The sequence below is a fragment of the Ctenopharyngodon idella genome, chromosome 14, assembly GCF_019924925.1.
Source record: "Ctenopharyngodon idella isolate HZGC_01 chromosome 14, HZGC01, whole genome shotgun sequence".
NCBI lineage: Eukaryota > Metazoa > Chordata > Actinopteri > Cypriniformes > Xenocyprididae > Ctenopharyngodon > Ctenopharyngodon idella.
In genome coordinates, this window is record NC_067233.1 from 7,424,758 (window position 1) to 7,451,349 (window position 26,592).

General features: G+C 35.1%; 1 protein-coding gene across 6 annotated transcripts in view; it reads right to left on the reverse strand.

Annotated features, from left to right (window-relative positions):
* gria2b (glutamate receptor, ionotropic, AMPA 2b) overlaps positions 1-25,624 on the reverse strand; it is a 40,472-nt gene extending 14,848 nt beyond the window's left edge. For all 6 annotated transcript variants that reach the window (XR_007924900.1, XM_051860473.1, XM_051860474.1 and 3 more), the window contains exons 1-4: positions 25,374-25,624; positions 25,135-25,275; positions 7,575-7,814; positions 1,146-1,342 (exon numbers count right to left, since the gene is read on the reverse strand). Coding sequence is in view for 5 of the 6 variants with exons in the window: in XM_051860473.1 (XP_051716433.1) it covers positions 1,146-1,342; positions 7,575-7,814; positions 25,135-25,275; positions 25,374-25,458 (663 nt within the window). In the remaining variant the exon portion in view is untranslated. The remainder of the gene's footprint in view (positions 1-1,145; positions 1,343-7,574; positions 7,815-25,134; positions 25,276-25,373) is intronic.
* Positions 25,625-26,592: the final 968 nt, after the last annotated feature.

The window sequence follows — 26,592 nt, forward strand, 5'->3', positions numbered from 1 at the left end:
CCGTTGGGTGAAGTGGTTATAGCCGTGTTTTATCGTGAATAAAACACGGCTATTGACCAATCAGAATCAAGGACAGGAACTAACCGTTTTATAAACATATTTAAGACGTGACAAGAGAATGTGTACTGCTCCACACTGCCCATCAAACAGATGGACTACAATGAAAGCAGTGTCAGAAGTTTGTGTGTTCTAAGGGCAAGGTACTTGTGATGTGTGTGTGCAAGTGTGTGTGTAGATAAAGCTATATTATAGAGCCAAGATCAGTTGCATTGATTCTGGCGGTTGGTTAAACACACTTCTGCAGGCCTTAAATACAAATCAATAGCTCTTCCCTGAGGGTGCAGCGAGTGTGAATGAAAAACCCATCTCATGAGGACTTTTCTGCCCTCCTAACGATATGTGTTTGTGCAGTCTAATTAATTATTCATATGGTAAGTCCTTAGTTGCTTTAATTTGTACTTTTATAATTATTATGTAGATTTGAGATTTATATAAAGACAAACATTTCTTTTGGATTGTCACTTTTTTTCTGTAAATGTGTAAAAGTTTGAGGTTGGTGAGATTTTTTAATGTTTTGTTTTCTTATGCTCACCAAGGCTGCATTTATTTGCTCATACTTACAGTAAAAACAGTAATATTGTGAAATATTATTACAAAACTGTTTTCTACAATATATATTTAAAATGTATTTTATTCCTGTGATGGCAAAGCTGAATTTTCAGCATCATTACTCCAGTCTTCAGTGTCACGTGATCCTTCATAAACCATTCTAATATGATGATTTGCTCCTTAAGAAACATTTCTGATTATTATCAATGTTGTGCTGCTTAATATTTTTGTTGAAACCCATGATACTTTTTCAGGATTCTTGAATAATAATATTAAAGTTCAAAATAACAGAATTTATTTTAAATAAAAATCTTTTGTAACATTGTAAATGTCTTTTTTGTCACTTTTGATCAATTATTGCATTGCTGCTAAGAGGGAATAAGACTTTTCTAAATAGATATGTGGCTAAACTAGCACATATTACACCTGGTCAGTTTGGTTGTTTTTAGTGAACAACATACTGCAGGTTTGTGAGCTGAAAGTGTCAAAATGTATATTACATAAATACTATTTAGTACATGTTTTTATGTCTATACCTGCTCCATGATGTCTTTAACTTTGTCCTGCTCACAGTCAAGGATGACCCTCCGCTCCTTCTTGGTTTCTAGGTCCTGAAAGAGCGAGCGATATGCTTCATCCTTTCTCTCATCCTTCATGTTGCCCACGTTGATGGCGGTCACCTGCCATTTCTTCTCTGCTGCTGTGTCCAGCACAACTTGGAGTGTGGTAAGTCCTGATTATGAGGAAAAGGAACAAATTAGGTTATATAATAATGACTTCCAAAGCTAAAAGGTCAAATTAGGCCCTTTATAAATGTTTTTATAAGTGACTTAACAATAAATTCTTTCTCTACAAGAGAGTGGGAGAAGACTGTTTTTGCAACATTCATGGAAAACAGCAATCCAGGGGTTACACATGATATGATAATTGTCTTTTTTTCCATTTCTTTCCATGCTTAACAGTGCTTCAAACCAGTTGGCAGTTACATTATTAATAATACTCCATGGAGGATTTGACACAGATAATAAGACTCTAAAATTGGCATTTTGATTTCTGTCAGTCACAGGGGAGGTAAACAACTAAAACAATCAATTAAGCGTGACGGCATAACAGCTACAGCACTTGTTTATAAATAAATATGTCAATGTGAGTGAGTGTTTGTATGCTAGATATGTGTATTTGATTTTTAAGAATATAAAACTGTGTATGTGAAGTGGTTTGACCTACTGAATTAATCATCGGTAAAATCTCAGGGAGTGCAAGGCACAGTGGGCTCCCATGTTTAACCTTTGTTAAATGTGTGTCTAGGAGACATGAGGATCAAGGCTTACAGCTATTCTTGGAGATAAGTGATTAAAAACTCGTTAGTAAGGGCCATTAGCGCTAACAAATGAGATGATAGCATTGAAATGCATTGTTACTCCAGCACACTCCAAAATCACTTCTAAATCTAGGAAATCCTGATGTGGGTCACTTAAAGACTAAGAAGCAAATGAGATGATAGCAATTTTGTTCATTATTGTTCCAGCACACTCCAAAAATCACTTCTGAAACTAGGCATGCCTGATGGGGACACAGAAACCGAATATTTAGCCATTGACATACAGGCAAATTACAGACTTAAAAGTGCTTTTGTGGCTCCAACATCAAGACAATGTTAAAAGGCGTTAGTTCACCCAAAAATGAAATTTCTGTCATTAACTACTCACCCTCATGTCCCGTAAGACCTATGTTCATCTTCGGAACACAAATTACGCAGTGAACACAGTCCAGCACTTCTACACACGCATGCGTCGTACTGCGTACGTGAAGAGCATCGGCCAATACTGAGCCAGTGCTCGGACATAAACACGGAAGCGCTGAACTGCGTTCACTACGTCAACTGCGTATGACAACAGTTCAAATTGTTAAATAAAGTTGCGCACAAAAAGTATTCTTGTCGCTTCATAACATTAAGGTTGAACCATTTTAGTCACATGGACTATTTTAACTACACACTGCACCTTTAACATTGTAACACTGACTTGAGCAAAATAAAAAGCAACAACAAAAAATAAATAAAAAATTAACAATAATTATGTTTACAGAAAACTGTTTTTCTATTTCTATATTTCTATTAAAATATAATTTATTCTTGTGATTGGATTTTCAGCAGCCATTACTGTAAGCTTCAGTGTCACATGACCCTGCTTATTTTGGTGCTTAAGAAACATTTCTTATTATTATCAATGTTGAAAACTGCTTAATATTAAACAGTGATACTTTTTTTTTCAGGATTTTTTGATGAATACAAAGTTCAAAAGCACAGCATTTATTTGATATATAAATCTTTTGTAATATTATAAATGTTTTTACTGTCACTTTTTATCAGTTTAATGCATCCTTGCTGATTAAAAGTATTAATTAAAAAACTCTTGACCACAAACTTTTGAACAGTAGTGTACTTGTATTCTTTTTATTATTTTATTTTATGCTTCATAATCTTGTTACATAAACATGAGTGAAACCTTTGTGAATAATGGTCCAACAGTCTGTTTGTTTCGCGGTATGGTGTCTCCCTCATTGAACTGTGATGTCAACTATATTACATAATCTCATTGTCTCTCTATAAGCACTACGCAGCTGGATCTTTGTAGATCGTCAGAGGTGTTAGGCTGATTTAATTAGCTATCCCAATTATGCAGAGGTTATGGATGAGTCTCACAGTGAGGGAGAATTAGTCTTTGTGCACAGCCAATCCTTCATTGATTATATAAGACACTTTAACATAAAGCAAACCACTAAAACAAGATAAAGTCCAATGAGACAAGAAGCAGTGACTGTCTTTAATTCTCCTTCAAGATCAAACAAAAAAAACAAAAAGCACAATCCAGACAAACTTCTCTGTTGTTGTTGTTGTTTTTTGTCAAGTATCAGTCCCTGATGACAACAAACCACCTAGCTAAGTGTTTGTGAGGATGTATGTGTGTGTTTGTCAGTGTCGCTCTGGGTCCCTTGTCTCATGCACTCCAGGACCACGGACAGCGCCACGGCAGATCCACATGGGCAGCAAGCAGGGTGACGAAATGACCCTCAGCTGCAGTCTCTTCAGTGCTCATCAACACTGAGTACAAAAGGGACGCTGGCATCTCTGTCAGGTGGGTGAAGAAAAGTATCTAAAGAGATCAACTGTCCTGCAGAAAGCAACCAGCATCCTGTAAGAATCCACCATGTCTTTACATACACCGCACTGAATGCAACACTAAGCTGGAATCTTCACACAGTTTATATAAGCACAACAACTACCACCCTGGCCAACAGTCACTTTCATTTCCACGCTTTGTGGATTAAAAATAAAAGCCTTTCTGGGCTTATAAATTATGAATTTGTTTCCTGCTAAAGTGCTCAATATCAAGCTTGAATAAACTCTTTATTAACCCATCAGCAATTCCTTTACTAAAACATTTAATGCAATATATTTAATGCAACAACAAGTGCGTATACCTCTATCTGTGAAGGGTATCTGGGCCACTGGAAAATGCAGTGGTGTGTGGTGGACTTATAAAATGAGGAGGCAAAGTTACTTTTTTTAAAATTCATATTCCCGTTCGGTTTGATAGTTACAGTACACATTTTCCAGGGATTTTGAAAACTATTTTATCAAACACTTTGGACTATTGACAAGAAAGAAAAAAAATACTGCTATTTTTACAATACTGTTCAAATGTTTGAGGTCAGTTTTTTTTTTTTTTTTTCAAAGAAAAATATTTCTGTTACTTTTATTTAAAAGTGATTAAAACTGTAATTAATTTTTCCAGGAGCTCTTTGCTTCTACCTTCAATTGCTAACAGTGATTGTAAATTAATTGCCTAAATTATTACATTATTAGCTAACTGCATTCTCCAAATTGTAATGTTGACATGCATTCTCTGTAAAGCTGCTTTGAAACGATATGTATTGTGAAAAGCGCTATACAAATAAATGTGAATTGAATTGAATTGAATTGAATTGTTCTTTTGAACTTTCTATTCATCAAAAAATCCTGAATATATATATATATATATATATATATATATATATATGCAACTGTTTTAAACTGATAACAACAGAAATGTTTCTTGAGCAGCAAATCAGCATAGAATGATTTCTGAAGGATCATGTGAAAATATATTAAAATATAAAATAGGGGTGTGCGATATTGACAAAATTGATATCTCTATATTTTTGGGGATTTTTCGATAACGATAATGAAACGATATTTTGCTGATTGTTTTTTTGTGCTGGTGGTACCTTAGCTGATTTATACGGAGCCCCGGACATGACATGCAGTCACTAAAATGTGCGCACAACTTGTGATTTATAAATCAAGGGAACTAAATAGTAAATCGTGCGCACGAAATAGTAAATCGTGCGCACGAAATAGTAAATCGTGCGCATGATTTAGTAAATCGAGGGAATGAATTAGTAAATCGTGCGCACAAATGAGTAAATTGAGGAAACGAATTAGTAAATTGTGCGCACGATTAAATTTTTTTTCTTGCATGTCATGTGCGGGGCTCTGTAGATTTAGGCCTGTCACGGATAAATAAAAAAAAACTAAAACCGCCAGTAGGTGGCAGCAAGTCCTTGTCTTAATGAGTGATTCATTGAATCATTCATGCAAACGATTCATTCAAAATGCTGATTCATTTTAAAAATGAAACAAGTGACTTTATGAATCTTTATGAATAGTATAAATCTTCATCATAGACTCGACTGATTCATTCAGAAACAGATTCGTTCAGGAATGAAAAACTACAGTGTTGTTCTGAGACAGTTCAGGTCTGACTTTGTTTGGAACTATTTGGCAAAAAAGAAAAAAAACAGACAATATTGTGTCTAAAATGTAACTCGCTCAATATTAACTTCTTGCTTGTTGAACTGCTGTATATAAATCAATATCACATTTGTGGTCGCGCTCATGTGCTGATATTCATGAAAACGCTACTCTTGCTTGTGTGATATTACTTAACTATATCATATGTTATAAATATAAAAAACAAAAACTCATACAATACAAGGATATTTTTTGCTTTCATAACTTGAATTAAATGGGCATTCTAACTGCATTCAAATAGGCTTCATCACACAGTGAATGTTTTTGGACTCTCAAGATGTGTTTTTGTTTGCGAAGTGAATGATAATGTAAGCTCGCATATCGTTAAAACAACAATTACGATATTATCGTAGACGATCGCTCACCCCTAATATAAAATAGTTATTTTAAATTGTAATAATACTTCACAATATTAAATTTTTTTTATGGATTTTTGATCAAGTAAATGCAGCCTTGGTGAGCATAAGAGACTTTATTAACAAAAAATTAACAAATCTTATCAACTTTAAACTTTTTAAGGGTAGTGTATGTTAGCAGAATATTTTTTAAAACCAGATTCAACTCCAATAATACAGAAACACACATATAGCTTTTATTTGTTATTATTGCTCTTTCTTAGCCTTTATTATTCTTTCAAACTATCAGTCAACAAATATCTCTATGAACACCACAAGTGCAACGATGGTCGCAGACACAGATGTACCGCTATAAACCCACTCACTCACAAATCGTCATTTCAGTCAAGTAATTTCGAGTACATTCAGTTTAGACACGACCGAAAGCAATGTCTGAGGAAGTGTGTTGTTTATGTTGCACTGATTTAAAACTAATAAAATCTGAAAATGACGTTCTATGTTCTCTTATTCTCCCTGTGTTTCACATACAGCATGTACATCATCTGAAAGTATCCTATTCCTATAAGATGCAGTGCGTATTCTATTATGTACCCTCAATCTTCCATATTATTTGCACAATGGAGGAGTGAAATACTGGATGTGGCGTTAAGTTTGCATTTACGTCAAAACGATCTCACCAGTGGAATGCATCATGACCACAGGCGCTGCGCTGCTGCTCTCACACTGTAACGTTAATAACACACACAGCACAATGGTTGCCATGGGAATGCAGCGTCGATTGACCTAATTAGCATGACAGGTGATGAAATATGCACCTTGACGCACGTTTACATACCACAGACACAACCACACAAGTCTGAAATAAATAATGCAGATTCAGCCCGCAACAAAAGCAAACAGTCACGAAGGCATGCATGCAAAAGCACACACAAAGAGGATTTTTTTTGGTGGGAACATTGGGTTATGTATACATAATTAATTTTAATAAATTATAAATGACACATTGTGTGCATACCGATCTTCATCACTGGAAAGTTAAAAGTAGCAACCTCACAGTTAATAAAATGTCCCCATTACAGACATTTATGACACCACGGTCCTTAGAGAGACACATCAACCATTCTCATTTGTGCCACAAAGCTCTCAACCTCCGCAACCATCAAAAAAATGGGAGGGTGACACAGGAAAATGAGTAAGACAGAAAGGGAGACTGAAAAAATGGAGAGCGAGAGAGACAGACACGCTTGAGGCGAATGAAAAGCTGAGAAAAAAAGGCCGGTGGGTCTAACAAACACAAAATGAACCTTTAATAATTCTGTAGCCCACACGATCCTGCCACTCTTGCTCAAGGTGCAAACTGTGTTTTTGCACCTTGAGCAAATTGTAGATATTGTAGATATGCCTTTTGACAGGCTATACTCCCTTAATATCCTTAAAATGTGTGACTATTCAGAATACAACAGCCGTAATCTTATCTGTACTGTTAAATATTGTCAATGATTATTGTCAAGGGCCCCATGCATTTTAACTGACAACCCGAAAAACACATACGCAGCAAGACACTTCACTGATATTTATTTTTAAAAATCGAGAGAAATGGCTTCATCCATATGTGATGATTTGGGTTAAATAGCAAAGCTGTCCCACAGGCAAGACACGAATTGAGTCCTATTGAAAAGTAAATCTATTATTTCTCTTCAACCCACGCATCTCATTGTTCATATGGTGTTGAATAATGCAGTGCAGCGCTTTACCTCGGTCACTGTCGTACAGGTAGGCAAACTTGTCCCATTTGTAGTACTCAATGAGACTCAGGAGAGGACCTTTGATGTCTGGTCGCATCTGAATGATAAACTGCTGATTTCCATCCAGGGGAAAGCTTGGTGTGATGAAGGAGACGTGAAGTGTCCCGCAGAAAGACGTTATTGTGTTCACTGACTTCTTGTCATAAAATCCAAAAATAGCATAAACTCCTCTTGAGAACTGAGAACAGACTGGAAAAAAAGAGAATAAATTAGAATCTGATAAGTTATGAGAGTCACAAACTCTAGAATCTTATTTATAAAAATCTGTCCCCCCTTTCCTCAATATTTCTAGAAGAAATCCAGAGGAGTAAGTGTCATTATAAGTGTATAAATTTAAGTGAATTATGTAAAATATGACTTGAAAAAAATTATTTGTAAATTTGAATTAATCTTTCATCTACAACAATGTGACTCATTATTGTTTGATCTCAAAATAATGCCATAAAAAACAATGCAGTATTAAGAGGTAAAATAAAATAAACATTACAATATAATCGTCAGGTATATATGGAAGCCCGTTTCCGCCACTAAATAAAAAAATAAAAAAAGTAATTGTGACTTTTTATCTCACAATTCTGACTTTTTTTCTCACAATTGAGAGTTATAAAGTCAGAATTGTGAGATAAAAACTCGCAATTGCGTGATATAAAGTCACAATTGTGTGAAACTTTTTTTCTCGCAATTCTGACTTTTTTCTCGCAATTGCTAGTTTATATCTCAGAATTGTGACTTTATATCATGAATTGCGAGTTTATATCTCAGAATTGTGACTTTATATCTCGCAATTGCGAGTTTATATCTCATAATTGTGACTTTACATCATGAATTGCGAGTTTATATCTCAGAATTGTGACTTTGTCATGCAATTGCAAATTTATATCTCAGAATTGTGACTATATCTTACAATTACGAGTTTATATCAGAATTATGACTTTATATCACGCAATTGTGAGTTTATATCTCACAATTGTGACTTTATATCACACAATTGCGAGTTTATATCTCAGAATTGTGACTTTATATCATGCAATTGCGAGTTTATATCTCAGAATTGTGACTTTATAACTCGCAATTGTGAGAAAAAAAGTCAGAATTGAGAGATATAACCTCGCAATTGCGAGATAAAAAGTCGCAATACTGTTTTAATTTTTTTATTTAGTGGCAGAAACGAGCTTCCATAGGTATCTGACACTATTCATCAATAATTAAAAATTATTTTTTACATTGCATTATTATGTTGCAACATTATTTTAATTACATCTTTTCTCTGTCTCTATATATACCACTGTGGTGCATGGCCTAAAAAAAGATGAAAAACCCTGATCTACAATTTTATTGCAAACAAAACCTGAATGCCTCCAGCGCAGATAAAAATCTCATTCGGATCCACTCATTTTTAAAGTTCTCTAATGGGCTGATGAAATAAATTTGAGATGTGAGCACTTCGTTGTTCCTATATGATGTTAAGTCAGCAGAAGCAAGAGATAAAGATTATTACTGAGGGATGGCATAATCAAATTTATTGATGAAATATGCATTGCAATCAGTGTAATTAACTCATGGCCTTTGAGTTATGAAGACTTGCTGACCAAATGATGACTTTATGATTGATCAAGTTGTTAAATTAGTAAATTCAAAAACCATGAAAAAAATATCGACAGTGGTACTAACAATTTTTTTCTAACCACTGCCATCTTGGTCCTACCGTCTGGTCAGGCTCAGGAGTATATAAGCAAGAGCAACAATATTACTAATGGTTGCTGGCACCCATGCCATGCATGAGTATAATTCACCTCATATATCAGGATAAAAAAGTAGCTACTAAAGTACAGTGTGTCCTCATGTTCACAAGATGGTACAACGTACTGTAACTGGGCCACCTCTATATATCAATGACCATCTGGCTCTGAGCCTCTGGAATTTTTTCCAGCTTGGTCCCTTCCCCCACTCCACCCACAACAACAGCTCTATTTTCGTTACCACCCCCAACCCGGACTGTCGCTATTTCCCAAGACACCTTTCTGCCTGTCACCTCCATGTATACATTTTATACAATGAAAGCTGCATGGCGTGTGACAGATCATAAACCAAAAGTGAGCAGCTGCTCTTAGACCTGTCCTTAATGAGTGAGTTGCTCAGCACTATTAGTTAAACCATTTACAAACATTAAAACTTTCTTATCTCTATCCAATTTCAACATTTACATTGATCTAGCAAAGGGTCAAGAAGAGGTCAGGTTATCTGATGGGTCAGGTCATCATGTAAAGGGTTGATGAATCAACAAAATGTGGCATTTCGCATTAGGTTGCTATCTTGGCCAATGTGCCGATGCAAGCATACACAGCAAAACTGTATAAATATTCAATGCAAATGTCATCCACAAGATATGCTTTTAATATTTTCATCTACCACATCAACCCCATGAATACATTTTTCCAGCCATATTACAACAAAATAGGTGAGAAAGAATGTCAAGTGCAGATAAAGATGCACTTTTGAATTGCCTTTCCTCAGGCTATTACTGAATAAAATAATAGGACTGGTTCTTTACAATGCTGCCAATTATTGCTTGCAGTCAACCTCAATACATGCTGAGTGATTCTTCCTTTAAGGGAACTGTTCTGGTCTTTAGTATGATTTTAAAGGGAAAAAATGCAATTATTCTAGTTGAAAAGGGCAGATTGTAATAGCCTTATACTTCTTTATTATGGCTCTGTAATTACTGTTTCCTAATTAGAGTGTTAAAGTGTTACATGTGCCAGAATTTTTCAATATCTGTCCACTATTCAGACTTCCCCTGTAAAAAAGAATTGTTGGTTTAACTTAAAAAAGTAAGTTACCTGGTTGCCTTAAAATTTTAAGTTCATTGAAATTAAAAATTTGAGTTAATACAATGAAGGCAATTGGTTTAATCAACAGAAACTCAAAATATTATGTTATTTGAACCACATTCATTATCTAAGTTGTTTTGACAAAAGAAAAAAATGTTCTAATAACAAATCATGAAAATAATTTTTTACAGTGAAATGTATAAAAACATTAAAATCAGATACACTATATTGCCAAAAGTTTTGGGACGCCTGCCTTTACGTGCACATGAACTTTAATGACATCCCATTCTTAATCTGTAGGGTTTAATATGGAGTTGGCCCACCCTTTGCAGCTATAACATCCTCAAATCTTCTGGGAAGGCTTTCCACAAGGTTTAGGAGTGTGTTTATGGGAATTTCTGACCATTCTTCTAGAAGCGCATTTGTGAGGTCAGGCAGTGATGTTGGCGAGAAGGCCTGGCTCGCAGTCTCCGCTCTAATTCATCCGAAAGGTGTTCTATTGGGTTGAGGTCAAACTCGCTCATCCATGTCTTTATGGACCTTGCTTTGTGCACTGGTGCACAGTCATGTTGGAACAGGAAGGGGCCATCCCCAAACTGTTCCCACAAAGTTGGGAGCATGAAATTGTCCAAAATGTCTTGGTATGCTGAAGCAGTTCCTTTCACTGGAACTAAGGGGCCAAGCCCAACCCCTGAAAAACAACCCCACACCATAATCCCCCCTCCACCAAACTTTACACTTGGCACAATGCAGTCAGGCAAGCACCGTTCTCCTGGCAACCGCCAAACCCAGACTCGTCCATCGGATTGCCAGACAGAGAAGTGTAATTCGACACTCCAGAGAACACATCTCCATTGCTCTAGAGTCCAGTGGCGGCGTGCTTTACACCACTGCATCCGATGCTTTGCATTGCATTTGGTGATGTAAAGCTTGGATGCAGCTGCTCGGCCATGAAAAACCCATTCCATGAAGCTCTCTACGCACTGTTCTTGAGCTAATCTGAAGGCCACATGAAGTTTGGAGGTCTGTGGCTATTGACTCTGCAAAAAATTGGCGACTTCTACGCACTGTGCGCCTCAGCATGCGCTGATCCCGCTCTGTGATTTTACGTGGCTTACCACTTCGTGGCTGAGTTGCTGTTGTTCCCAATTGCTTCCACTTTGTTATGACACCACTAACAGTTGACCGTGGAATATTTAGTAGTGAGGAAATTTCACGAATGGACTTATTGCACAAGTGGCAACCTATCACGGTACCACGCTTGAATTCACTGAGCTCCTGAGAGCGACCCATTCTTTCACAAATGTTTGTAGAAGCAGTCTGCATGCCTAGGTGCTTGATTTTATACACCTGTGGCCATGGAAGTGATTGGAACACCTGAATTCAATGATTTGGAGGGGTGTCCCAATACTTTTGGCAATATAGTGTATGTCCTACCTTGCAATTTTTCCTAAGAACTTACGAAATTATATTTTAAATGCATTTGCTATGTACAGTACATTTACATTTTTTCTAACAAAGAATGGCTATCCTACTTATTAATATTATTTTATTACTATTATTATTATTATTTCAAGTTTTCAAAGTGGCTGTAATTGAAGAATCCCATATATAACCCATATCTCAGTATGTGCTATGTAATGAATAGAAACTTGAGACTTGAGTTCATTTAAATGTTTGTATGGCCCAGTCAGTCAAGTGTGGAAGAACAGTCGATGTACGTCTTATTAAAGTCTTTTAATCAAGAGCAAGATTGCCACCATATACAGAGAGCGAATGAGAGACCCAAGAAGCCATTAATGACACTGTCACATATGACTGCTTTTCAATGGCACAGAGTCATTAGCATACAGAAACAACACCAACGAGTAAAGTGTGTGGATAAATTACTTCAGGCTGTTAATAGCTAATGCTTCAAAGCTCTGCTTATTTATTTCATTTCTCATCATTATTATTTTTTACATTTAATCGAAGAAACACAATAAAGTCTGATCTGTCTTAAATGATGTATAATCTGTATGCGTTCTGTTTTAAACTTTGCTCACAGCAAATTTCCATCTTTATTCACACTTTAGATTAGTGTCCAATTCTCATTATTAACTAACTATTAACTATGACTTTTGCCCCAATAAACTCCTGATTAATAGTTAGTAAGGTAGTTGTTAGGATTAAGGGATGTAGAATATGGTCATGCAGAATAAGGCATTAATATGTGCTTTATAAGTACTAATAAACAGCAAATACCCTAGTAATATGCAAGCTAATAAACAACTATTTAATAGTGAGAATTGGACCCTAAACTGAAGTGTTACCCTATCTTCTCTTAAAGGCATCATGAAATCAAAATTGAATTTTTTTTTTTTTTTTTTTATGGAATATTGCAATTTTTACTATAAATGATTTATCCGTATCATTATTTTTTATGATTCATGTGCCTTTCATAATCTTTAATCATTATTTTTTATGATTCATGTGCCTTTCATAATCTTTAATCAAAAGGGACAACCTGTCACGCACATGGGATCACAGCAATAGCAAACCAGAACCATCCAATCAATTCCTGATGGACAAAATCAGGTATTGCCCAACATTTTTTCTTGTTTGAAAAGTGGTTTCACTTGGAATTACTTCACAATAGGGAAAAAAAAACTTCTGTGTCATGCTGAATTCGCTTTCATCTTTGAATCGCTAGACTAAAAGGCAATGAGCTAACAAAAAAATACCATGTGAAAGAACAGATTCCCTGGTTTGGATGAAATTATTTTTCATGTAATTCTGCCACAGAACAAGTATTGTCTCTTTTTTTCTGTGTGAACTTTAGGTCTTAAAAATGAAATTTCTGTCATTAATTACTCAACCTCATTTCGTTCCTACATCCGTCAGACCTTCGTTCATCTTCAGAACAAAAATTAAGATATTTTTGATGAAATCCAAGAGGTTTTTTTAATCCCCCATAGAAAGCAATGTAATTACCACATTCAAGGTCCAGAAATTGTTAAAATAGTCCACGTGACTACAGTGGTTCAACCTTAATGTTATGAAGTGACGAGAATACTTTTTGTGTGCAAAAACAAAAATAATGACTTTATTCAACAATTTCATCTCTCTCCTGTCATTCTTAATTTGTGTTCCGAAGATGAACGAAGGTCTTATGGGATTGGAACGACATGAGGGTGAGTAATTGATGACAGAAATTTCATTTTTGGGTGAACTAACCCTTTTAAAGAAACAGTTTGTTCACCACATAACATTCCAAGGTCTTCACAGGGTCTGTACAGTTCCAAAAAGGATAAATAAAGCAGCTTAAATAGCATTATAAAAGCTACTAATGCTGTTTTTTTTTTGTTTTTTTTTGGAGCTTGACAAACCTGGTCACTATAAACCATTGCTGTATTTTGCGACAAGTTGCATAATGATTCTTCTTCAAAAAAAAAAAATCTACTTACATTCTCCACAGAAAAAATAACATGAGGTCAGAACAACATGAGGGTCAACAAATAATGACAGAATTTTCGAATGTTTGTCCTCTAGCCTTGGGCACAGAAATAAGTATGTCTTCTATGAAAATTATGATGGTCCAAACCCCAGATAAAGCTCTATATGGGCTCACTGGGCCTGATCATAGTACTGATATTAAATGTGTCCTCATGTAATGAAAGCAAGGTAACCTTCAGAGAGAGAGAGAGAGAGAGCAGAACGCCTGTAGTGGTATATTTAGCTGTCCTCATTAGTTGGCCTTATTTTCTTGTGTCTGACACATTCTGTTCTATAGGCCTTCCATTTCCTGTACCTACAATCAAGTTCCTGCAAAACGTGTTCCTTGATGGACTTGTAAGCTGACTAAGTGAGTGCACTACTGACACATCATTTTCCAGCCTCCATGTTATATGTCAGTCACCTTTGATGAAATAATTATATTAACTAGAGTGAAAATTGGCACAATACTGTGCAATATACAATATCACACACATGGCACAAATAACTTATTTACACATGGATAAATTGCATAGGTGCCACACAAGAGCATTAAACTCCCCCTTAAGTCCTCATTATCATTTCTAATTTGTTGTTTACTCATTTTCTTATTTGTTTATATTGACTAAGAGTGTGCACAGTAAGTCTAATTAAATGTTGATTTGTTAGCATGATAATTTCTACTGTTCCTCCTCCTCTTATGTGTTTGACATTGCAACATATTGCATATGGCACCTTATCGCTGCTTGCCAAACCGTTTCATAGGGTTTGTGCTGTTAGCAAACAAAATTGCGGTTCTCTTTTTACGGTTGGCAGTACATTACTCTGTCACTTTTCACAGCATGATGTACTAAGGATGTGAATGCTGAAATGGCTGGTTTTGGTCAGGTTTAATAGGCTCTGACTGTTACGGTCTGGTCCTGTGTGTGTTTAAGTCCGTATGTGTCTCTATGTATAAAAGCAAGTTTATCTGAGCAGACATGTCTGAGCGGACACATTTCTGCCATTGGTTTAAGAGGAGCATTGTGGGATGGATGTGGTTCTCACAGTCTCTTCCTGCAGCTGCTCCATGGAAACACAGAGAGCCTCAGTCCCTGACAACCCTCATGTTTACAGAGACCGGATAGAAGCATGCTAAAAAGATAGGGGGAGGTAAACCAGACAAAAGTACTGTCCTTCGAGACCTGACCTAAAAGATCTGATTTTAAACACATGGGGCAAAAGTTCAAACACATTTTAACATGGTAACTTTCTGGTTCAGAATATAATGCTCTCTATGAAATGAACAAATGATGCTTAAGCAATGCGTGTATTTTTTGACGCTCAATTATTTTTGCCTATCTCAATAAAAAATTATGGGGAGAAATACACCAGTAACACTAGCTCAACCATATTGGTGTTTTGGGGCGGGGCTTCCTCTGTATTCAGCCAATGGCAGACGGGGAGTTTTTAGGAAACCGAATTAAAAAGTCTCCTCTCTCCTTTTTTCCCTACTTCCATTTGGTGACACTAGTGGTACAAAAATTACACACATCACATTTAATAGACTCCTTGGGACAAAGGAACTTTATAAAAGGAAGTTTATAAAATATTAATGTAGTACCTAATTTAACATGGCCAGAAAGACAATTTTCTGTATTCTTAAATTAGATTCTCTTCTTTATGAGAAAAATAACTCCTCTGGATCAATGATCCAGTAACATAATAGCAAAAAGTCGATTTAAATGTTCTACTGCTTGATAATGGTTCAGTTTCTGTTCATTTATTCATTTTAAATTTGTAAACCAGCATTATTTTAGTATTATTTATATACTATATACTATTTATTAATATTTTTAATTGACTATATGCACGGAGCATTCTTTAGAACTTCCGCAATAATATAAGCCAGTTGGAAAACTTCCGGTGAAATGTCACTTGCTGGTGTGTTGAGCATCAATAGTGTAATACTTAGTTTATAATCAGAGTATAGTCACTTAAATAGTCAGGCATAGTATTAATTTAGTTATTCAAACGTAAGACGACATAAAAAATAAATAAATAAAGACGTAGGTCTACCTCAGTGTTCCTCCTCGGCTAAATTCAATTCGACCACACTTTCGTGTGAAAAAAGCATCAAAATTAAATATTTATTGTGCACTTTAGTTAGATTCATTGAATAAAATGTGAGTTTTCACAAGTGTGCTAAAATCATCAAGCTTGCGCTGCACTGACTGACAGCTTCTGTGGTTACAAAGAGAGCCGGTGCTCGCTTTCTGTGTAATTCATTTACAAGAAAAGTTATTGTTTTTCATGAGATTTTGTGAATATTTCATACTTAACCTTGACAAAATATATTTTTAAACCTAGTGATTTTATAATGTTTAATATTTATTCAAAAGCGAAACTGAGTGAAAAAATGGCTAATATATGTGCAAATACATGCTCCTCTGCCGCCATCTGCTGGTTATAGTGGTAGTTAATGTCTTTTTTATTTTTAAATAAGTGTTTTCTATCAAATATTGGATTTCCTACATTTTGAATAGTTCGGTTTTACAAATGGGGACAATCTCAGAAGGATGAACAAATAATGTTTGTGGTCATCACATTAAAAGTAACAATTGAAGTGCTGGAAAAAAATGAGTGTGTCTAATTACAGACACGGCATTTCTTAAACGTCCCAATAGCTTTGTCTTTATTGCAATCAATAAAACTGGTTTATTGGCAAATTAGGTAAATGTGATAACTGTATTAAAATATGAATACAACATTAAAAAGTCAACCACTGATGGTTTTCTGTCGTCTGAATGATCAGCTAACAGTTCACCGGAAATGCCCAAGCTGGCTTAACGACAACCAGGAAGTAGCTGTACATATAGTCAGTTAGCTCGTTTAATTATTTTTTATATTTTCAGTTTTCATTTCTCTAGTTTGAGTAATTTTGTTTTGTGGTTTTGTCATTTTTTCCAATTTACTGTAGATGTAATTTATTTTTAGTAATTTTAGTACTTCAACTTAAACATATTTTATTTCAGTTAGCTGCCGAGCCAACATTTTTAATTTTCATTTAAGTTTTTTACATTTAAATTTGTATTTAAATCTAATACTTATATTTTGTTTCAGCTTTATTTCAATTAACAAAAACGACTTTTAACAGTTTTAGGTTAACAGTACAACACTGGAGCCAACTGTCTAAATAATGTTTTTTTTTTTGTTTTTTTAGCTGATTTGAGGACACGATCAGTGAATTCCAGCACAAATGAAAGCCTGAATGCAGAGCAGGTGCGTATGACAAAAAAAAAAAGGCAATGTGGAAATTTTGCAAATGGCTGGATGAAGAGAGTTCAGTGCACTGGTGTGTCACAGCATCTAATAAGGTTCTGTAAGTAGCTCGGAGTCAGAGTCCAGTATAATAAACACATGAGACTTGATGTTTGCTCATTATTGACGTGCCGTTGCCATAGAAACAGCAACAGCCAGACCTTCAATGGAGTGAGAGGGAAAGCTGAATGTTTCAAAGGCTGTGAAACAAACTTGAAAAATGATTAAACATGATTCGATTAAGATCATCATTTTGTTTCAGAACACACATAGAAGTGGAAAAATCATTTTAACACAAGGACTATATAAATGACCTGTGTGTAGACACAAAAAGCACTGTTCATAAGCAGTTAAATTTATTAATAATAATTAGTGGAATAAACATTTCAACATGGCACATCCAATCAGAATTATGAATCAAAACAGTTTTCTTTCTTTTTAGTGCTTTTATAATAGTTGTATTAATTATGTCATACTGCCATCAAATACCGTGAGCTTTTATAAATAACGCAATTGTCTTTGTAGATTGAAAAAGCAAAAGCAGTTCGGCGGAAGTTATTATAATGCAGTCTGCATGAATACCAGCACAGCTTGCAGACTTTCAGATACTGTTTTGAATTCACTTCTGAGAATTCCTGATCAAACATGCACACTGTAACCACTAACTGAGAGAAACCATGATTAGTCATGCTTAATTTCAGTCTTGAACACTTTATATGGATTACAGCAGGGCGACAGCGATAGATGCAATTTCCATTATGTAAATGCAACCCTTTAAAGGAACCCAGCATCTCCATGGTGACCGTCGAATAGAGCGTGTATCTTTCCTGTGTGTATGTGTGTGTGTGTTGAAGTTGATTTCACACTCTGGCAGGACAAATCATATTCCACCCACATATACAAACATACACACACACACACACACACGCGCATTCATTCTGAGGGAGTTCTCGGTGGCAAGTCTACAAGCTTAGGAACAGATAGATAAACCACAGGGTGTTAGAAAAGTCTTCCTATAAGGGGGAAGCTCATCACTATGGAAACAATGGCACAGTCTGGAGCACAGGCTGTGAGGGATACTAGTTGGAAGTCCCTTCGTTTCCTGTGAAAAGGATCCAACAATGTCCATAAAATATGCACATTTCAAGTTTTAGGATTATTATCTCGGAAATGATAGTGTTTGTCTTGAAAGTATGTTTTATTTATTTATTTATTTTAATTTTCTTCTTATTATTTTTTTTGTTTGTTTGATTACTAGGTTGTTGAATGTACCTTATGTAACCTAAGCTCAGGTGTATTCAATCCATTTTTTTTTTTTTTTTCACAAAATTGTTCTATTGCTTTTTCATGCTTTTCTATGGCATTGCTCAGTTCAAAGAAGAACTGACAATTAATCGTTAAAAAATGTGTTCTTGATTCAAACATTCACACAGTTTTAAATGACAATGATTTAGGTAAGCTCTTAATTTGGGGTCGGTGATATTAAAAAATAAATAAATAAATAAATAAAAATAAAAAAAAAAATATATATATATACACACATATATATATATATATATATATATATACACACACACAGTAGGCTATATGTTCATCAAGACTGCATTTATTTGATTAAAAATACAGTAAAATGGTGGAATATTATTACATTTTAAAATAACTTCTCTATTTTAATATATTTTAAAATATTTCTGTGATGGGGAAAATTTTCAGCATCATCACTCCAGTCTTTAGAGTCACATGATCCTTCAGAAATCAAGAAACATTTCTTATAATTAATAATGCTGAAAACCGTGATACTGTCTTTACTGTCACTTTTGATGAGCATAACTGATGTCCATCGCATATGCAGATTGATATTGAAAAGTGTATTTTTCTTCTTCTCACTAACATTTAGATATTTAAATCGAATAAAAATAATCGAATGCTGATTACCTTAAAAGTCCATAGATACTGGCATCAGTTCATACTGCCATTTAACACTTTCTCTGACAAGCGGATGCAATGACACCTGTTTTCCTGTTGTCCATGTGACATTCGGCATAAAGCCTATTGAATCATTCATTCAGTCAGGTCATTCAAAAACACTGCTTTATTTAGGAACAAACAAGTGACTGCCTATAGTGAGTCACTGAATCATTTATTCAACTGATTCAATTTTTTTTTTAATATACTGAATTGAAAAACATTTTGTTCAGAACCTGCATGCTATTTTGTTTACTAGCCTAATGTTCAGGTTTTGTGAATCACTGAAATAAACATTTTTCTCCAGAATTATGAGAATCACAATTTCTATTGCAAGCAAAAAATAGTGATTCTCAATTGATCCAGAAGCGTGCAGCTCTAGTTCAAAGCTATAAACAATTCCAAATCCATTTTTATACATGGATCACAGGTGTGAACCATTTCTGGCCATAGTTGAATGGAGCACAGACTAAAAAATAGGCCAAATTGAGATGTTAAACAGTACCGACTCTCACTCATTTGTCATGATGAGATGATGGACTGGACTTAAGCAGAAATATGACAAAGCTACGCTGTCTCACGCGGCTCACTCTTAAATGCTCTTATTGGATGCCACACAATTACTGCTTCCCTCTGTATGAGAAGACCAGAGAAAGTGGAAATCGAACTGTCAGATAATTTATGCAGCCCATTTCTGCTATGTAGCTGCAGCCAGGGGAAAAAGGCCTTTTAATAGATGGGGGTCATCCCTGTGCGGGGTGGGGGATAAAAGTGTGAGCTGCTGTACTGCACTTCACTGAAGACGCCTTCCCAACACAGCCTCTTTCAATTGCCACAAGAAATTTTCATCTTTCTTTCTTTATTTCCAATTTAGTTTTCACTAACTTCATGCAGGGTCCAATTTGCTGAAGTCCATTTTTTCTACCATTTAGCAAGTTTTTGGACAGTAAATAAAAGTTACTTGTCTGAGTGAAGTATAACAATGATCATTTGACCCTTGTTGTTGTAAATGAGCAATTCAAATCAAACCATCTACTAAAGAAAAAAAAATCTGTCGCTTTTACCTTGGTGGAAAATATGACGTTTAGCTAAGCCTAAAGTTTATTTTTTCTCCAGAACTTAATACAAATGTGGATTATTCTACACATTAAGCCACCAAAATGGAAATATGAGGAACAAAATTGCGATGAGTCATATTGTGACAGGTGCAGTTTTACCTAGAGACAGCGTCTGTCATAAGGACTAAAATTATGTATTTTAGTAAGAAAAATATAAAGTTTCATGGTCAGTAAGAAATATTTATGACTAGTAAATGTCCTCAATTCACTCTGCATTGGCAGGTGTGGCATAAAGTTTATTTTGGACCCTGACTTCAAATCATTCAGTTTCTAAAGCTCTTTTACTGTTCCGCGCTTTTTCTCAGCAGTGCAGCACTAAAGCCTTTCCCAGGCTGCTGTGTGACAGCCGGATCAGAGCGAGCAGCCCTAGAACCCTGCTGTGTCAGGTAGGAAAAAACAGCAGGTCTTTTTAATTGAAAAGGGATTGAATCACCCAGTTAGCAGAGGATAGTCGAACGACTTATGTATGTACTGACAAGAGACAAGGATTGAAACACACGCAGCTATTGATCATAATCACGTAATTTATTTCCCACGGTTAATAGACTTCACACTCCAAAACCAGATTGAAGAATGTGGGAGAGGATATCAGCATAGGGTTCTCACTGTTTTTATGACTACTGATATATCTGGGGGATTCATTTAGTGAAGCACAAATGCACTGAAGCAAGATCCAGCACTGGAACTGCTTCTAAAACCAGGGACAAAACCACACTGGATATCAATCAGTGCTCCCAAATGGATTTTTGAACACTTACATGCAAATGTCCTGAGAAAGCACTCAGAAAACATGAGTCCTAGCACACAAAGAATTGATTTCACATTGATTAGTGTGAGTAAATATTTTGATATCCAGGCTGCTCAATCAGAATATTCATTTTTATTAGGATAAATTTGTGTGTCTAAAACTAAGACACTCATTTACTAATTTGTACAATCAGTGCTGGGTAGATTACTTACAAATTGTAGTCCATTACCGATTCCAAATTACATGACAAATACTGTAGTTATTAACATAATCCATTACATTACATATATGGTATATAATCTGACTACTTTTTGATTACTTTTTAGATTACTTTTGACCAAACTCGTTTATTGCATTGATTTGAATAGGATAATCCTGTACCATATTGATCTAAAAAATACAAAAATATAGAAAATATATTCCATTCTTTGTTATCAACAACATGAAGCGCATTAAATATTACATTATGTCAGAGTTTCCCAGACTGGGGTTCATGATGGAACTGCAAGGGGTTCGTGAGTTTATTGAAAAGCTATTAAGTAATTAAATCATAAAAATTTAAAATTTATAAATCAAAATAAAACATTTACTAATAGGTATTTACCTGCATGTCATGTGACCATTACCCAACATCAGAGAACCATGAACTTAATTTTATTATTTATTATTTTTATACTTATTGACTTAAAGGTGTAGTAAGCAATTTCTGAGAAACTCTGTTGATATTTGAATTCACCAATACAAACACGCCCCTACCCAAAAGTATCTCACCCCTATCCTGATAGCTCCACCCCAGAATTTCTCAGAAATCACTTACTGCACCTTTAATTTTATTACTGACCGAACTTTAACAAGTTACAAGTTATGAAGTAAAAAATCCAGCTTCTGCCAAACTGCCTTGGCGCCTTCCATATTCAAATTACGGAAGAAACGGAACTGCCGTCACTTCCATAAGTTGAATAGGGAAGGTGTAGGATGTACAGCGTAAGCTTTTTGAAGAATACGGAAGGCGGTCTGGCGGAAGCTAGATATTTTACTTCATAACTTGTTAAATATGGAATTTTGTTTTCAACACAAATGCATCAATTCACTTCAGAAGGCCATTATTAACCCTCTGGAGCCACGTGGAATATGTTTATGATGGATGGATGTGGACAGAGACACTTTCTTCAACTCATACTCGTTTGGTAGCGCATTACTGCCATTATAAAGCTTGGATGCGTCAGGATATTTATTAATATTTCTCTGATTGTCTTCGTCAGAAACAAGAAAGTCATATACACCTAGGATGGCTTGAGGGTGAGTAAAGCTTGGGGTAATTTTCAATTGAAAGTGAAATTAATTAAAAAGTAACTGTAGTCTGATTACAAGTATTTTAAAACGTAATATAATCTAATTACAAGTACTTAATTTTTGAATCTGATTACATAATCTAGATTGCATGTAATCATTTGCTACCCAGCACTGTGTACAATATAATGAGATGAAGATACAGTTTTCTTCCCATTAAACTTCAAGAAATGTCAAGTGGCAGAGGACTTTTTAAATGTGTTTATCTACAACTGATCTGTGTCATATTTTGTGTAATGTCAGCAAACACGCTCCAGATATATCTTCCAGATAGATGGAAGGCCTAAGGAAAGCTGACCAGCACAGATCTGCTTACTTGACTCAAATATATGCATATAAATATGAATCATAAATCCACTAAATTAGATTTTGAAGCCCTGTGCAAACATAAAGCTTTTATGTTTAAAAGCTAGGGTGTTTTATCATTCAGTCTAGTTCATTCCCATTTTGAATTTTTTAGTTTGTTCAGTGAAGTGAGCAAGCAATCATGTTCAAATCAGAACCTGCCATATATATAACATTATCGTTACAGCTAACTCTTAACCTACCTTTAATTTTAACACCCTTTACCGTAAAGCAACAGAAAATATGTTACTCCAACACTTTCTGAGAACATATTTCTCAGTGGTCAATTTGAATCGATTTGAAGTTGGGATGTGACAAACAACAGTATTTACATGATAGTACGAGTGCCATCAATGCCTTTCAGGTTATATTGTGAGTGGGTTGATTCACATCTGAGGATAAAAGCTAATAATACACAGCATCTTGCCAAAAGCTATATGGCTTCAAAGAAGAAGAGTCTCATTAACTGCATCTCATACCAAGGTGGCATATCTTGCAGTTTGTCTCATTACAACAGCCATTTAACACTAAGCCATTCGCAGTATCTGTTCTAGAGTTGTCATACTTAGTAACAAGAACATTCTGACTCATGCCTAACCAACAACACAGAACAAATGTCAGGTTTAGAGAGTAAATGTTTTCCAACCAACAAGACCCATGAAGTCTTCCATATACCAGAGACCAAAAACCTGTGCTGCATTACGGATCATAACATCGACTGTGTTCTTCACATGCTTCATTTTAAGTAAAGCACACCATGACTGCTCTACATACACATAGAAAGCAAGTCTAAATGATATATATAGTGTGGTCCAGATTAAATACGACTGATGAACACATTCTCCCCAGCTGCTTTTTTAAGGACACACTAAACTCTATGGGAAAGATGGAAAACGATAAAGCAGTGCCTGTAAATGCATAGTGCCATCTAGAGGGTTTTTATGTTCGAGAAATAAAAGGAACGACGCCTGAAAGACCTATTGTTAACCGACAACAGTCATCTTGGGAAAGAAATTGAGTGCTAAACTATGTTTTTCAATAAATATGCACTGCAAATGAAGTAAAACATTTGTAACCGTCATAGAATAGAATGCTCTCATAAGGTTGTTATGAGAAAATTCAGCAAATGATTTAGATATGTTTGTCTTTTTGAGAAAAATAATTGTTCTATAAATGTTCTAACTGAACCTCTTGAAGAGACTTTCTTCAACAAGAATCATTTTTGAAGTATTGCTTAGCAACAGCCCACTGAATACTTAATGAAATCCTTGAATATAAGTGATCCACTTAATAAAGGCTTCATTTATTCATCATCTCATAAAGTTCTGTCCTGATTAAATCTAACGCAGGTTTCTCATGCATCTTCTTTTTACAATTTTGACCATTTCTAGCTCAACAGGCTACTTAAGTTAAAACAGCAAATATGTGAATGCAGATCAACCGTATAGCCTATATTCTGACAGACCACAAAATAAAAATAAAATAAAATATTGTGCCATAGTTTCAAATGTCTGGATATTTAACGATATACATTTTGTCTGCATTATGAACCTCCTGTGTTAAGCGGGTATTTAATTCCGATAAATGGATACTCCCCCAAATGAATATTCATTGAATAACACAATCTGATTAACAATAAATGTTAAAGAGCTTTGGAACATATCTTGGGCAAAATGCGTACAAAATGTAATAAATGAATCACTTTTGCATTTCATAATATCTCATGCAGTTTATAACAAATATGTGATTGGGGTAGTCAATATTGACCAAATTTGCATCTCCATTCATCCCTACTTTTGCAAAACAACTACAGGTTATTAGAAAAATGCCATTGGTGTTTTAGCATCCCTTAAAAGCCTACTATCCCATTGAAGCCAAACATAGAGAAAGGTGTGTACGAGTAGTTAAATCTATATTTTGGTCAAAAATGACCAAAAAAAAAAAAAAGAGGCCATAGGTGAAAAGCCATAATCCGTTTCAAAATTGTGAAACTGTCCAAATCCGAATCGAATTCGACATGAATAAATAATATCCTATATCTTTTTCTAAATAATTATTTTTAGATATAAAAAAAATATTCTTAATAACGTCAAAAGCTTGATTCTAATAACAAAAACTATAGTATTTATGACGCTTTCTTTACCGAAGACAATAGAATGGTTAAGATGCTTTTGATTATGAGAGCTCGTGCTCATCTCCGTTACTGTGGAAACCAACTTCACATCCTGCTATAGGCTACACAAATTCCTACCAGTAGCTACACTGAAACTTCAGCATACAAACTATTCATTTAAATTGACAAAATGTATAAAAACGAACAGCTGTGAAAACTATACAATCGCATTTATCTGTATAAAAAATAAAAAGACATAACTTACAGCAGTTAGTTACAGCGAAACTGTTAGCTACTTCCAGATTGTCGATGTGAGGCGTCAGTCTAAATTCAGCAGTTCCGAACTGAACCATTCCGATCCGAAACGCGCTGTATTCCTGATCAGCTCCCCTCGGAAACAAGCCCCCTGCACGACACACACCAAAATATGTTTAAAAAAAATCATACAGTTCACATGAATTAAAAACGTTAATTTAACAAAAATGAAGCCCATATTAAACGTACCAATTTGAACACTTGGAGACCCTCCAGTTGACAACCCACATAAAAGGGAAATGAGACAAATCGATAAATTCTTAAACTGTTGCATCTCCACGACAGTGTGTTTACCCACTGTATGAAGGAAGTATTTGTCGTTTACACAGTGTTTAATCAAATCCGTAACATATTGAGGCGTTGCTGGCGAATGAGAGCGGCTGCTGTCTGCAGGTGGTTCCTCTATCGCTGACTCCTGCCTCAGTCCCGTTTCTGGAGGAATAATGCAGATTTATCTCTCTCTCTCTCTCTCTCTCTCCCGCTCTCTCTCTCCCTCCTCCCTCTATTCGCGCGCCTTCCTATGAGTTCATACCTTCACTAACATACAGGAACACTGCATATACACGGTAGGCTAACTGGCGACGAATGATAACGAAGAAGACACGTATTAACTAGGGACAATGATAAATGGATCTAAAACACACGTGCCAAATTCTTAATTTTTGTGTTTATGTTGCTTTCATACATTTTTGAAAAACCTTTAAACCAATTATAAACAATTTGAATTAGAATAAATAGGTGGTTTAACCATCATAGCGAATAAAAATACTAAAGTACCGTCCTTGCACCTTGAATACAGGTTTGAATAGGCTACTTGAACACATTTTCGAAAAAGTTTTCAAACATATTTTTCAAGGATATTACTGAGTCATGAAGTATGTGCTTTTTCCAAATAAGGTTAAAAAAAAAAAAAAAAATCTTGCCACACAAACAGGAGGGTCTAAATGGGTCTTACCTGTTTTGTTTTAATGTAGTCTCATGACAACAAAATGGCTTCCCTCATGTTTGTTACACCACACTGACTTTGATTTGGCTGACAAAAGTTTTTCAAATATTAATAACATGTTTAAACAAAATTGCTTCACTACTACTCAAAGAAATAATAATAAAAGAGTGTGCCAAACTACATTTCCAGCATTTTATTACTTATTTATTTTTTATTTTTTTACAAACTCTGGACAGTTAAACCGCGTAGTCTTTTTTGTATTATTATTTTAAGCCCAACAAAAATATATGTAAAAGAGAGAAAGAAAGTTTAATATCAGTTGAAAATGGACTTTCATGTATCCAAGATTAAAATTATAAAGGGGCTTCTTTGTATGATAGATATTCTGGTCCATTTCTCCTTTTAAAGTGTGATGACTCACTCAATGAGAACAGGCGATCGTAAATGAATGAATATTTTATA